Source organism: Passer domesticus, chromosome 10 (genome assembly GCF_036417665.1).
Source record: "Passer domesticus isolate bPasDom1 chromosome 10, bPasDom1.hap1, whole genome shotgun sequence".
NCBI classification, from domain to species: Eukaryota; Metazoa; Chordata; class Aves; order Passeriformes; family Passeridae; genus Passer; species Passer domesticus.
In genome coordinates this window covers 3,707,175-3,720,611 of record NC_087483.1, presented here as the reverse complement: position 1 = coordinate 3,720,611, position 13,437 = coordinate 3,707,175, and the positions used below count along the sequence as shown (strand labels likewise).

Genomic DNA, 13,437 nt, shown 5'->3' with positions numbered 1-13,437 from the left:
CTTTTTCCTATAAATTATTACCCTAGCATGGAGGATGGCAGCCCACATAATTACAGCATCCCCCAGCCACTCCCTCTGCTACACCTGGGAAACCTCACACAAAATGTAAGGAGTTTTACGGGATCAATGTTAGCAGCCAGCATCATTGCCCAGGAAAAAACACACGGACACCAGCAGATTGGTAAACAGCATGTGATGACTTTCAGCAGGCTCTCCCGGAAGACAGAGGGTGGAAATGTTGTACATTAACTCAAAGATTCCAGGTCAAATTATTTACAAGCTCTTGCACACAAGAAAAAATCACTCAGCAGGCTGTGAAATCACTGCTCCAGGGAAAGGGGGAGGGAGAGGAGTGACATGCAGGGCGTTCCCACGAGGAGTTTAGCCTCATGTTTTGCTGATCACCACGGAGCAGGTGGGACATGCCAGACCTTTAGTCAGAGTCAGAGCTGCTGCTTGAGCTGCTGCTTGACCTGTGTGAGCCATCAGAGGGCTGGGAAAGAGAGAACAACTTTAGGACAGCAGGGAAACAAGCCTCTGTCATAGCATTCCTGAGATGGGTTAGTGACCCTGTGGTGGCTGCCCCATATTGTGGGAAGGCTGGAGGTTTTTTATTATTTTTTTACAAGACTCTTAAGGTCAATAAAGGAAATTCCAGAAAGGTCTTGCTTTCTGCCAGCAAAGACCAACGCCACGGCAGATCACTACCAGAGCTGTTTCCCAGTGAGAGGAGCTGCTGGTAGGATTTGTTTGAGAAATTCTCCCATCTCCAATGTTGGAAATGGGGCCTTGTTTAGCAGTTCCTCATTTAGACCTGCTCAGGATGGTGCCCATCCCTGGAATGGTATTTTCTGCAGAATTTACTCTAAGCAGGGAATTGCTTCTCCTTTTCTTTTTTCTTTTCTTTTTTTTTTTTCTTTTTTTTTTTTTTTTGAGAATTTTTTTTTTCTTTTAAAGGGGGAGCCAAACAGTTCCTCTGCTGCAAGACACTGAATGTCCATTATGGAGGCACGACTTGCACTCAAGTGAGCAGGACAAAGTCCTGGAATTTAATACACTGCACAGTGTGCCCCGAGCCATGCTATCACTTTAAATGGCTTCAAGGAATTTCATGGATTGCTTTTTAAATTACTCACTTAATATGACTCATTCTTGCCTATTTATTATTCTAATGAGCTTCCACATCTAAAAAAAGACACTGATGTTTGGGCAGTGTTCTCCAGCCACCATAGGGTAGGAGAGGAGAGTCCCAGCTGCTTAGGCCAGACGCTGTGATATGCTGGAGGAGGTCAGCAGAAGAATTAGGGAAGGATTCACTGCTGTCCCACTCTTACCTTGCCTTCATGGTTCTTGCAGTGCTTCTTCTTATGGTGCTTCTTATGGTGCTTCTTATGGTGCTCCTTATGGTGCTCCTGGTGCCCGTGAGGATGATGCCCCAACGGGGGGTGCCCGTGGGGGTGCTGGCCAGGCGGAGCAGGGCATGGGGGGCAGACTGCCATGTTGCCAGGGCAGGAACCTGTGCCAGGACCGGGGTATCCTGGAGGGGCGGGAGGGCACACGGCAAGGTGCGGCTGTGGCAGGCCTAGGAAGAAGAGGAGCCTGTTAGTGGGCAGAGACAGGCTCCCCCCAGACAGACAGTGCAGGAAGCTGGTGCTGCCCTCCACCCAAAGGGCCCACCCTGGTCTACCTCTTCCTCATAAAGGACACCCCACACCCCTTTGGCATGCAGGTAAATCCCCCAGGTGTCTGAGGCCATGGCATAAATCTCCCCTCTAAGTCCTGATGGCTGTATGGTACCTCCAGCCCTGCCTGGCCCCACAGCCCCTCACCTTTGTTTGGGTCACACATCCTCAGTGGTCTCCAAGCTGAAAGGGAAAGACAGTCACCATTAGTCACCTCCTGCCATGAGACATCGCCCAGCCAGCAGCTGGGACATGTCTCCTCTGTCCCACATCTTCCCCCAGCACAGGGACCATGCTTGCTTCCCCCAGAGTGCCAAGCCCCCACAGACTTCAACCACCATCCTGTCCCTTTGGTGACAGCACCAACCCCCAGAGCGACTGTCCCCCACTCCATGCACCCCCAAAGCCCAGGCATGTGGTTTCCATTTTTAATAGAAATAAATCCATACTGGCCCAGCCTGGGTGCCACGCTCATGTCCTCGTGAGCTACAAGAGACTGGGCACACATGCCTGGGTACAGTGCCCACCATGGGGACAGTGCCCCCTGACCCACGGGTGCCCATGCTCCCACTGTCCCCGTGCTGCCCTGCACTCACCAAACCTGTGGAAGAGTTCTCAGAAGAAGCAATGCTGGCAGCAATGCTGGCAGCACTCGGGATTCCTGTCCTTGGCATGGCTCTCCAGGCTCTAGGGCATTCTTTAAATAGCAGGGCCCTGCCCCTTTGAGCACGGGTGCGGCAGGCAGGGGTGACACCTGAGAGGTGACACTGCACTGTCACCATGGGCACCCAAGAAACGTCAACACGCCACTCCCAGCCGGCACAAAGGTCCCACGGGGATAATAAACACAGGCTATGGAGGGCAGTGATCCCAGCTCCCGGCGTCAAGGGAGGGATGCAGTGAATCAGCTGACCCCACCATGAACATTGACTCGTTGCTCCCCGCTCAGGCACAGTGTCTAGGAACAGGGGTGACCTTCCCACAGATGGGGCTGTGGGACAGCTGGTGTGGGGGCCTGACACTGCTCAGGGTGCTGCCACTGTGTGCAGGTGGAGGACACAGTATCTGCTGACACACCCGGTCAACAGGAGACAGGGCTGGATGCCCTGATTTTCAGGTTTTCCTCTTGGAGGATCTAGGAGGAAGGTGTAGGATTTCTCCCATTTCAACCCACCCCATCTTCCTGCTAATACCTCTGATGGTGCCTCATGTTTGGCAGTGCCCCCTTCCTACACAATTCAACAGGTTGGAATTGTCACACACAGCCTGAAAGGCACCCGGCAGAAAGGGACTGTGTGCCAGGTCTTGCCCCAGATCTTGGATAGGAGGGTGTTTCATGGGGTGTTTCATGGGGGTTTCTAGACACAGGGACTGTGCAGGGTCAGGAGGTGTTCATGCACAGGGATCTCCTTGCAGGCAGTGCTACAGGGATCCTGACATCCCTTCTGTTAGTATCACTGTGGTCCCAGGCACTGCCAGCCCAATCGTCTACATTTGCCCCAGGGATCGGAGCCTGGGGTCCAAGTCCCAGACAGCAAAAATCCCCCTTGTCCAGGGAAAGGCCAGGGGATATGATGCTGGATGTGCCTGAGCAGACCAGTTGTTATAGATATGTTATATAGATGTTATATATAGATGTTATAATATTGGATTTTTGCAAATATTAAAATGGATTCTATATGTGTGGTGTTAAAGTAACTTTGTTTTAAAGATATCGTTTGTATTTCTACTGTTAATTAAGCTTAGACATAGTAGTAAAATAGCTATGCTTGTGTTAAAATGCCTGCTTGGATGGGATACACTCAATGAACACAGGATGAGGACACCTGCTACAGATATGCCAACTATCAGCACTCACCATCTGAAGAAGGTATGGACCAAGGCCCAAACTGGAAGTGATAAGGAGAAGGAGCCAAAACCACAGCCAAGAGACACACATGCTCTAAAAAGGTGAACCCAAGAAGGGGCCATATAAAATAGTTCCTGAAAAATGTCAACTAGTTTATGGATATGCATGAGGGTCTATGAATATGCAACAGGCTGATGTAAGGGAAAAGGTATTTAAGGGGTATCCCCAAAGGTAACAGTGCGGTCTTGGCCTAGTGCCAAGATGCACCCGGCCATAATATGCTCTATGGTCCCTGTCTCCTATTGTCCTTTATTAAACTTTTAAAATTTTCACAGGAGAGGAACGTGTTTTTCACACACCTCTCCACAGGCAAATACGAACCGAGACTAGGCAAGGACAAGAGTATTTCCCAGCTGCATTCGCCACTCCAGAACACCCAGAGCACTCCCAAGCCCTTCTCAGGCCACCCGCTTGTCCAGCAGTGCCAGCACGACTGCCGAGCCTTGCTTCGCCTCTTCCAGCAGCCCGGACACCTTCTGTGACATCTGTGTGGGAACAAGATGAGTCATTTGCCACTCGACAGGCCAGAAGAGCCATCCACCGTGCACAGCACGCATCCCGCCAGCGGCAATCGGGCACGAGGGGCTCCAGGCCGCCGCCGCCATGTCTGCCACCCCTCAGCCGCACCGCCATGGGCGCCCGCGCGGCCCAGCTCACCACAAGCTTGAACTTCTCGTCTGTGATGTCCTTGAGGTTGATCATGACATTGAAGTAAGCTCCGAACACTGCTGCTTCCAGCATTTTGGCTCCCACCTGGGAAAAGTTGGGCTTGCGAGAAGCTCTCCTGGTGAACCAGCTCCACCATACAGTGCTGAAGCAGGTCAGACCCTTATGCTGCAGGACTCCCACCCTGCACCACCCAGCAGTGTGCAGCACTTTCCAATCTGTTGGTATTCTCAGGAAATGGCTGCCAAAGAATTACTGGGTGGAAACCACTGGCCAGTTTGGGAAGCACAGCTGGAGACATGTATCCTGGAGCTCAGGACATGAGGGAACACCTTGCAGGGCAAGTGTGTGTGAGCTGGGGCCATACCTGGATGTCAGATTTGCAGGCCAGGTTGCAGTGTCGTGCCAGTTCCTTCAGAGCAGGCCAGAGCCCGTTCACCTTCTCTGCCAGGCCATAGGGCACCCCTATGGCCACCTTCAGCCCCTGCTGCATGGCAGCTGTGCGCCTGGGAGGGGTGACAGCCCTGGGTTGGGTGCTTGGGTGGCTGTGTCCCCACAGTCAGCCAGTCCCCACCAGCCCAGCTCACCTCTCCTGCTCCTCAAGGGTGTTCTTGGGCAGCTTCATGGCTTCCTGCAGGCAAAGAAAAGCAGGTTTGCTGCCATCACCCAGACCATGCCTTGCATCGGGGATCGGGGCAGATCCCATAGCTCCCCTGCTCTTGCAAACTTCCCTTAGGTGACCATGTCCCTTCCCCAGGCCCTGGCTTTAGCATGAAAGTGTTCAAAAAGCAATAAGTGGCACTTTGCCATATGGTTTAGTGGGCATGGGTGTACTCAGTAGAAGGTTGGACTTGATAATCTTGGAGGTCTTTTCCAACCTTAATGATTCTGGGATTCTAAAGTCAGAGCCCTGCTCCTAAGGAATCCAGAGCACAGCAATCCCAGCACTCCTCCCAGCTGCAAAGCCCTCCTGTTTTCCTGCAGGATGCCTCTGGTGGAACCTCACCATGTAGCTGCTGAAGGCACGGGAGTCAGCATCCACCATTGCCACCAGTTCCTCCATGGCCTGGTGGAAAGGGGGGACCAGCTTCCTCATGATGGGGTCCAGGTCCTCAAACTGCCGCTTCCCGTAGCTCATCAGCCCCACCATGCTGCCCAGCGCTGCTCCCTGCCAGGATAAATCCCCCAGTAGGACACAGTGCCCACTGCTACCACCGTGCCAGATCCCCTAGGCACACCGAGGACACTCAGCCCCCCTTGGTGTGGGGCACATACCAGGGCTCCCACAGCTGCAGACACGGAGCCTCCTCCCGGTGCTGCTGACCTCGCTCCGACAGCTCGCACAAAGGCACCCAGTGGCTTGGCCACCAGCCTCCCATCCACCTCTCCTGCCTCCACCAAGTACCTGCAGCACAGGTGTTTTAGAGCCCTCCAGGTGCAGGGACACCACCACCCAGACCTTTCTCACCCAGCACTGCCCTCTCCAGCATCAACCCCGTGAATGAGTAGGGGACTAACTAAAAACAGCCTGAGGGCCAGGGTAAGGACTGGGAACCCCATGGGGACATCTGGGGAACACAGGTGGTGTGGGGGCTGCTCTGCATTAGCCAGGTTGGGCTGATGCAAGCAGCATTTGGTGGGACAGAAATGCCTCTGCAGCCATTGCCCAGGAAGGGTGACAAGGACTTCACCTCATGGATGGATTTCCTTTCCTTTCCCCCCACAGACTCATGTCACACCAGGTGCTGCAGCATGTGAACCAGAGGCAGTGAAATTTTGCATGGGGATAGGGTAAGGAATTTAATATTCAAATCTGCCCATGAAACCTGCTCCCACTGCCTGCTGAAGCAACCTGGAGTTCCCCCACTCCATGTTCACAACCATCAGCATCTGGGAGCAGGGACCAACCTGCTCTTGCACAACCACCCAGCAGAGATGTCCCCAGGCTGTGAAGAAGAGCTGGGAGCAGCCATCACTCCCAAAAACAAGCTGAATGCAGGATGCAGGCATCAGGATCCCCCCATCCAGGGAAGAATGGGCACCATGACAAGAAGTAGGATGTGGGTCCTTACTCAATGATGCGCTCCCGGGGGTGAAATGGAGACAGGGAGTCCAGGCCCAGACGACTGACCACCTGCAAGGAGCAGCACCACTGCGTCAGCCCTGTCATGCAAGTCCTACTGCATCCTCATTCCCCACTGCTAATTAACCATGAGTGAGTCAGCACTGGGACTGGGCCACCACCCAGGGAGAGGACAGCGGGCACCACCAGCCCATCCCATCGCAGACTCGGGGGTGGTGTGCAGTCACCTCCACATGACTGGGAGCTGTACTGATAAATCATTAGCTTGCTCTTATCTAGCACATTCCCCACAGGCTGGAAAAGTCCCTCCCTCCTGCAGCGGAACAGCAAAGCCTGTCTCCTCCTTTCCAGCTTACTCCCCGTCCTGGGACAGCCTCCCATAATGCCACACACTGTCCTTGAGCTCTAGGTACATTTCCTTCCCCTCCTGGCTTCCATGCAGGCAAGACAAGAAGCTGCTACCCACACTTAGTCCTCACACGTGGTTCCTGCTCCCTGTGCATCTTGGCATCCTCAGCACAATAAAGCAACTTGTCTCACTTGCTGTGCACCCGCAAAATCCACACTGGAGACAAATGTCATGCCTGAGGCCTGAGCAGTCCCAAATTTCTGCTCAGTGCCATTTTGGGAGGCTGGTAGGGGGTAGGATGTGTCTTTCCCATGATCCCACCCTTCTGCTGGTATCAGGAGAAGCCACATTACCAGCCTGATCTTCTGTTCCTCCTCCAGGATGAAGAGTTTTTCCTTCTTGATGTAAAAGTCAGCTGCATCCAGCATGGCCTTCTTGGGAACAAGTCCTACCAGCTGAGACCCCACCACAGGGAGATTCAATTCCTGCAAGGACATCAGAAATGTGATTTTCCCCAGAGCCCTGCTGCCACTACTGCCTCAGCCTGGTTGTCCTCATCCCTTCCCAGGACATGGGAAGCTCACAGAAAAGTTTTCAACAGAGGAGCAAGTTAGTGAGTTTCTGGGAGTTTTGTGCTATTCAGCCCCTTTGGGAACAAGCACCCCAGGCCACCCACCTGTGCATCTCGGCAAATCTCCTCGTAGATGGTGTGGAGCGGTGTGGTCTCAAAGTCCAGCAGGTTCGTCGAAACCTGGGCCATGTTCTCCTCCTCCAAATACCAGCCGATGCCCTGCACCTTCTTCAAGCGCCCGGGCTGCCAAACAAGTGCCACATTCAGGGCACAGCCCAGGAGGTGTGGGGACAGGCAGGCATGCTCCTGGCGTGCCCATGCTCTTGAGGTACCTGGCTGGGGCCGCGGCCCTGCTCACGGATGTTGAGGGCAATGCGGTGAGCCTGCTCCTTGGTGCACAGCAGATTGATGTTGTATGCAATAAGGAAGGTCCGGGCACCCGTCACTGTGGCTCCCCACCGGGGGACAAAAGTTGGGGGCCCAAAATCAGGAGCCCACTCTGGTTTTGCAAGCTGGGGAGGAGGGAAGAGAGTGTGTGGGCTGGCACCGCCCGGAGCACATGCCACCCTTCCAAGGAGGGCATCTCCCTCCCCAGCTGGAATCTGCCATGACCACCTGTGTCACCAGCTCCTCTTGGTGCAAAGGGACTATGCCAGCCCCCAGCATGCTCCCTGAGCCAGCAAAGTACAGGTCAGGTCTGCCCAGCCCGTGCCACCACCAGGCTCACCTTCTCAGGGAGCGCCTCATACTCCCCGGCACGGATGGAGGGCAAGGCTTTCCTGCTCTCGTGCCGTGCTGCCGCTCCGTACAGGTAAACTGCAAGACACAGCTGGGGGTGAGCACCTCCACGCAGGGACTGGCACTTTCTCCAACAGTTGGAATCATGCAGGATGGGATGGAATGTGGAGAGGTTCCTGACCCCACTCACCAGGTACACCCAGCTCTTCTGCCAAGCGCTGCCCAAAGATGTGGGCGCAAGTGACACACTCCTCCATGCTGACATTCCTCACTGGCACAAAGGGGCAGACATCTAAGGCCCCCATCCGAGGGTGCTCACCTGGTGGCGGGGCAGGTATAGGAATGGGAGATGGGAAGAACAAGCAGACAAGGAGGGAGAACACACTTTTGCACACTCTTACAGACTGGACACCATTGCTGTGAGAAAATCATAGAATCACAGACTAACCCAAGTTGGAAGAGACCCACCAGGATCATTTAGTCCAACCCCTGGCCCTGCACAGGGCAGCCGTAACAATCCCACCATGTGCCTGAGAGCATCGCAAACACTTCTTAAACTCTTTCGGGCCTGAGCCTGTGACCACAGTCCCTGTTCCAGTGCCATGCTTGGTCCCAGCAGTACGGCAGTCCCCTCTGTGCCAGCCCAGCCCCTGGACCTCTCCCAAGCTCACCCGAGTGTTGGCTCATGTCAATGAGCTGCCCAGCCACACGGGCTGCGCTCAATGCCCCTTCCACCACAGCCTCAGGGGACCCCACAAAGGTGTAGACGGTGCGGTTGGTGGAGGCGCCGGCATCCACGTCCAGCAGCACACATCCCAGTGTCCGGGAGATGGCCTGTGCCACTGCATCGATCACCTGCCAGACAGCAGAAGGGAGCAAGGGGGCTGAGATGGCTGGGACTATACAACAGCCATGGCTTTTCAAGAGAGGGGGCATCTCAGCTCTCGCTCTTCCCACTGGTGATAGGGTTGAGAATGACCCCTGATCAACGGGGATGCAGCCCTGCACAAGTATCCCACTCCACTCAGGAGGTTTGGGGTGCCCCTGGCTCCCCAAACTCACTTGGTGGTGGAGAGAAACCTGGCTGCTGCTGCATGTCACAGAGTACCACCACAAGTTGATGTTTCTGAGGATACATCTACCTGCCAGCTTCCCAACACATTTGGCTCTGCTAAGCCTCTTCCCTGGAGGAGGCTGTGTTTTTACAGCCATGCTGGATTTGCTAAATTCTCCTGCCACTGGCAGAGCCAAAGTTCAGTTGAAGGCTGATGCCCAGGACAGACTCCATTAACCTTGACAGCGTGTTTTGGCACAACTGCAAGCAATATTTCTCTGCAGGGAAATATTCCAAACCTGGTGCTGCAACAACCCGCTGGCAATGGTGGAAGAGGTCTCAGCCCCTGCTTCCCACTGAGCTGCCATAAGGGTTCCAAAGCTACATTTAGGCATTTTTGGCACTAGCCAAGTAGCGAAAGATGCACGAAACTGCAAAGGAGGCATGGCAGAATCTAGCAGTGCGTACCGCACTGCAGGGGGGAAACCTGGCTGTCAGCAGCCCGGTGTCACCCACCCCTCGGCCCTTCCACGTACTGCCTCACCTCTTTGTTATTCCCCTCTGAGAAGTTGGGGACGCATTCCACCAGCTTGGCCATGGTCCCACGGTCTGCTTGCAGCTCTCAGCCCCTGGCTCGGCTCTTCACACCCTGGGGGTTTCCTGCCCTTTCCTGTCCCGCTGAAGAGCGAAACCCTCTCAGCAGCCAGCACGTTGCCTCTTTCCCAAGGCAGAGTTTCTCATTAACTGAATCGATCTGTGGCCAGGGGACAGAAAGGGGCTTGGATAAACACCATCATACTGGCCCCGCCGTTCTTGGAACAGCTCCGGGGACAAGGGCTCTGTGAGGCCAGATGGTAGTACTCACCAGCACCAATTAATCAAGGAAAAAAATCTGCTGCGACCAGCAAGATGCTGTAGTTACCACAAGGTACGGACAAGTCACTGCAACTGCACTATAACGCCCACCATGGATGCCGGCTAAAATCCATCGCTGTGAGCAGGATTCGAACCTGCGCAGGGAATCCCTATTGGATTTCGAGTCCAACGCCTTCACCCCTCGGCCATCACAGCGGCGGCGGCTGGGGGAGGGGGGGCTCGCTGGCCGCGAGGTGTACCGCGCTCCGTTTTGCGTGGATGTCCGCGGTGTCCCCAGACACCGACAAATGCACAGACTATGACTCTAGGTTGGTCTAGGGGCATGATTCTCGCTTAGGGTGCGAGAGGTCCCGGGTTCAAATCCCGGACGAGCCCTTCGTTTTTACACACCCGCTCCTCCCCACGCCCACACCTCGACACACTGCCCTCACCTTCGCACTCGCCACCGCAGCCCTGCCCGACACGGCACACGCCCCACACGCTCCTGCCACACCTACGCTTGCCCCTTACGTGCCCTCCGCGCCTGCAAAATTACCTCCCTGCTCTGCCCCACACTTATTCCCCGTCTCGCAACCCCCTCACCAGCCCAATCACACCTCAGGGGCCCGCACTGCCTGCACAGACCCTTTCCCCAGCTTTCCCCACCTCGGCCGCCAGGGGAAGGCAGCAGACACGGGCATTTTCCCGGAGGGAGGACAACGCCAGGGCACACGCTCTGCCAGAGGCGGGGGGGGGGGGGATGTAGCTCAGCGGGAGAGCGCTTGCTTTGCATGCAAGAGGCCCTGGGATCAACCCCCAGCATCTCCACCTGCTTTTGCCTCTCCAGACCCCGCCCTGATGCAAACCGCCACCCCAGAGACTCACCAGATCCTCCCCCAACAAGTGCCTGGCCTTGCCTGTGGCCACGTCTGACCTGCCATTGCCTCCTGGCGCCCCAAGGCAGGCAGCAAGGAGCTGCCTGCCGACATCTCCCTCTCCTTAGCCGGGTGCTGGCCAGTGTGGAGGCACGCAGCGTCCCTTCCCCACGGGGCTCACGCTGTCCCTTGCGGTGACCAGCGCTGCTGGGGCGACCAGCCGGGCGGCAGGGGGCCGCTGGGCGCCCAAAAACGAAGGGCTCGTCCGGGATTTGAACCCGGGACCTCTCGCACCCTAAGCGAGAATCATACCCCTAGACCAACGAGCCGCGGTGCGCGGCCCCTCCCGCACCCCCACTCTGCCCCGCCGCACCCCGCACGCTCCCCCGCTCACATCCCGACAGAAGGACGCTCCACCTCCACGCTGCCTGCCACACCGGGCCCCGCCTGCACAGGGACACAGCGCACACCCACCCCCACAACCCTCTACAGCCCTTCCACACCTCCCACCCTTCCCACCCTGCTCACTCCGCTCCCCCCTTACCCCCTGCCCCTCCACCGCCGCGCCCCAGCCTCGCACAGCCCCTGCCACACAGACACCCACATTTGCTGACACTCCGCACAAACACCGCTCACGGGACATCGCCTTTGCACCGTGCCCCACAGCAAAAGCTCACTCAAAAACCAACGGCCCTTCCGACTGCGCCAAGCCACGCTGACGGGCTCTGATGGACAAAAGAGGGGCTGGCGCCTGGCACATGCTGCACCTCACATCTCGTGGACACACACAGAGGCACCTCCCCGCTCCCACAGTGTCTCAGGACACACGCAGCCCTGGCTGCCTCACTGGGCCACTGCAGGTGGTCCAGTGAGGGCCCTATATCTCCTTGCACACTCCAGTCCCATCCAGTCACCACACGGTTTCCTCCTGGCACAAATGCAGGTTTCCCCTGGTAAAGTCTCTGACATCTGGATCCCTAAACCAGCTCAAGATGACCAGGAAGGGACCCAAAGCAAGGTTTCCCTATTCCAGCATGGGCATCCCAGGGCCCCCTCTCTGCTCTTGCACAGAGGGAGAGTGCTTACATGCATGCAAGAGGCCCTGAAATCCACCCCGAGCATCTCCATATCCTTTTGCCTCCCCAGATCCCCCTCTGCTGGATGCAGGGCTGCCACAGCTCCCTAGGAAAGGCCTGGCACTGCCTCCTAGCACTTCCAGCCTGTGTAGAAATGCCCCAAGCTCTTTCCCTATCCTGCCTGGAGCCTGCAGGGCACCAAAGCATGATGTTTTTCTTTCCCACGTGTCTTGGGATGCACCTAGAGTTGTATATGTAGAGGTGCTGGGAAGGAGGGCTAGTGGTGCCCAAAATCTCTTCTGGAAGCTGGACAAACAAGGTGGGGTGCACTGCTGTCCCAGAGATGTGGGACAGGGTGGTGAGGGGCCATCCACTCAGCAAGACGGGAAACCTCCCCATGCCACTCCCCTCAGTGTCTTTTTCCTCACCTCTCCCGGTTTTGCAAAAGCTGGAGAATCTCAGATGTGTCACCGCCCCAGAGCATCACAACCTCCCGAGAGGAACGGGGCTGCGCTGGACGCCAATGACCTTCTCATATCAGCCTCTACCGGGACCCCCAGAGAGGGCAGACACCCCAACACTCGCAGTATCTGGGCATTGGGTAAAACCTGTCACTGTGAGCAGGATTCGAACCTGCGCAGGGAATCCCTACAGGATTTCGAGTCCAACGCCTTCGGGGTGAAGGCCATCACAGCGCGGGGGTGGCTGATGGTGCTCGCTGGCCGCGGGCTGCACCGTGCCCGTTTTGTCGGGATGTGAGCGGGGGAGCGTGCGGGGTGCGGCGGGGCAGAGTGGGGGTGCGGGAGGGGCTGCGCACCGTGGCTCGTTGGTCTAGGGGTATGATTCTCGCTTAGGGTGCGAGAGGTCCCGGGTTCAAATCCCGGACGAGCCCTTCGTTTTGGGCACTCCGTCGCTGGATTGCGGGCACGCGTGGAGCGACGATGCCTTGCGCAAGGGACACGGGTGGCCTGACACGGCCAAGCCATCGTCGGGATTGGTCCTCTCCTGAGTGGTGAAGGTGCTGTCGCGCCAGTGGGGGACGGTAGAGGGTTGGGTCCGTGCTGCCATTTCGGCCATGGGTGGGCGGCGCAGCCGTGGTGCCGGGAAAACCTGATGTAAAAGGAGTTTATCATCGCCGCCTCGTGGAGGAAAAAGAACAAAAAACCACCAACCAACTGGAGATGCTGGGGATTGAACCCAGGGCCTCTTACATGCGAAGCAAGCGCTCTCCCACTGAGCTACATCCCCTCCATAGGGCTGTTTGGGAGGACACATTCTCCTGGCACTGCAAGGGTTGTGTTTATGTGCCAAAAGTAATGTCAGCTGAATGAGAGGCACTACAGCCACACCACGGGATGCTGTCTGCCGGGAGCTGGGGGATGCAAGGGCTGATCATCCTACACCTGGTCAGCAAAGAGCAGCAGGGGTGCAGTCCCAAAGGAGGAGCTGTCCTAACAAAGAGTCATCTCCAAAGCCAGGGCTTTATTCAAAGGAGGGGTTTCTCCCAAAAAGGAGGGGCTGTATCCAAAGGAGGGTTTATCCAGGAGTTGAATCAGGATCTCTTGCAAAAGTGCATGAC

General features: G+C 56.3%; 1 protein-coding gene and 5 non-coding genes across 6 annotated transcripts; 2 read left to right on the top strand and 4 right to left on the bottom strand.

Moving 5' to 3' along the window:
• Positions 1-178: 178 nt before the first annotated feature.
• Positions 179-11,120, bottom strand: FTCD (formimidoyltransferase cyclodeaminase). The gene is made up of 18 exons (XM_064433351.1): positions 10,793-11,120; positions 9,597-9,806; positions 8,670-8,853; positions 8,189-8,317; positions 7,988-8,076; positions 7,593-7,772; positions 7,366-7,503; positions 7,043-7,174; positions 6,330-6,391; positions 5,533-5,662; positions 5,264-5,425; positions 4,845-4,888; positions 4,625-4,763; positions 4,249-4,344; positions 2,279-4,076; positions 1,830-1,865; positions 1,335-1,582; positions 179-493 (listed from the first exon to the last, which is right to left on the bottom strand). Exons 2-15 carry the CDS (start codon positions 9,648-9,650, stop codon positions 3,990-3,992), a joined length of 1,626 nt encoding a protein of 541 aa, XP_064289421.1. The 5' UTR covers positions 9,651-9,806; positions 10,793-11,120; the 3' UTR covers positions 179-493; positions 1,335-1,582; positions 1,830-1,865; positions 2,279-3,989.
• TRNAS-CGA (transfer RNA serine (anticodon CGA)) lies at positions 10,042-10,123 on the bottom strand. The gene has a single exon. It is a non-coding gene; the product is annotated as a tRNA-Ser (tRNA).
• TRNAA-UGC (transfer RNA alanine (anticodon UGC)) lies at positions 10,664-10,735 on the top strand. The gene has a single exon. It is a non-coding gene; the product is annotated as a tRNA-Ala (tRNA).
• TRNAP-AGG (transfer RNA proline (anticodon AGG)) lies at positions 11,040-11,111 on the bottom strand. Its single transcript has one exon. It is a non-coding gene; the product is annotated as a tRNA-Pro (tRNA).
• Positions 11,121-12,678: 1,558 nt separating the features above from the next.
• On the top strand, positions 12,679-12,750 carry TRNAP-AGG (transfer RNA proline (anticodon AGG)). Its single transcript has one exon. It is a non-coding gene; the product is annotated as a tRNA-Pro (tRNA).
• Positions 12,751-13,034: 284 nt separating this feature from the next.
• TRNAA-CGC (transfer RNA alanine (anticodon CGC)) lies at positions 13,035-13,106 on the bottom strand. Its single transcript has one exon. It is a non-coding gene; the product is annotated as a tRNA-Ala (tRNA).
• Between the last annotated feature and the right edge of the window lie 331 nt (positions 13,107-13,437).

What these genes read in the sequence shown, in the direction of transcription:
- FTCD (XM_064433351.1), bottom strand. Translation starts at nt 9,650, where the DNA reads ATGGCCAAGCTGGTGGAATGCGTCCCCAACTTCTCAGAGGGGAATAAC. An exon ending in AGAAGAGCTGGGTGTACCTG is followed by an intron (nt 8,077 to 8,188) that starts GTGAGTGGGGTC and finishes TGTGTCTTGCAG; the next exon opens with TTTACCTGTACGGAGCGGCA. An exon ending in GTGCCTTCAGCAGCTACATG is followed by an intron (nt 4,889 to 5,263) that starts GTGAGGTTCCAC and finishes CTTTGCCTGCAG; the next exon opens with GAAGCCATGAAGCTGCCCAA.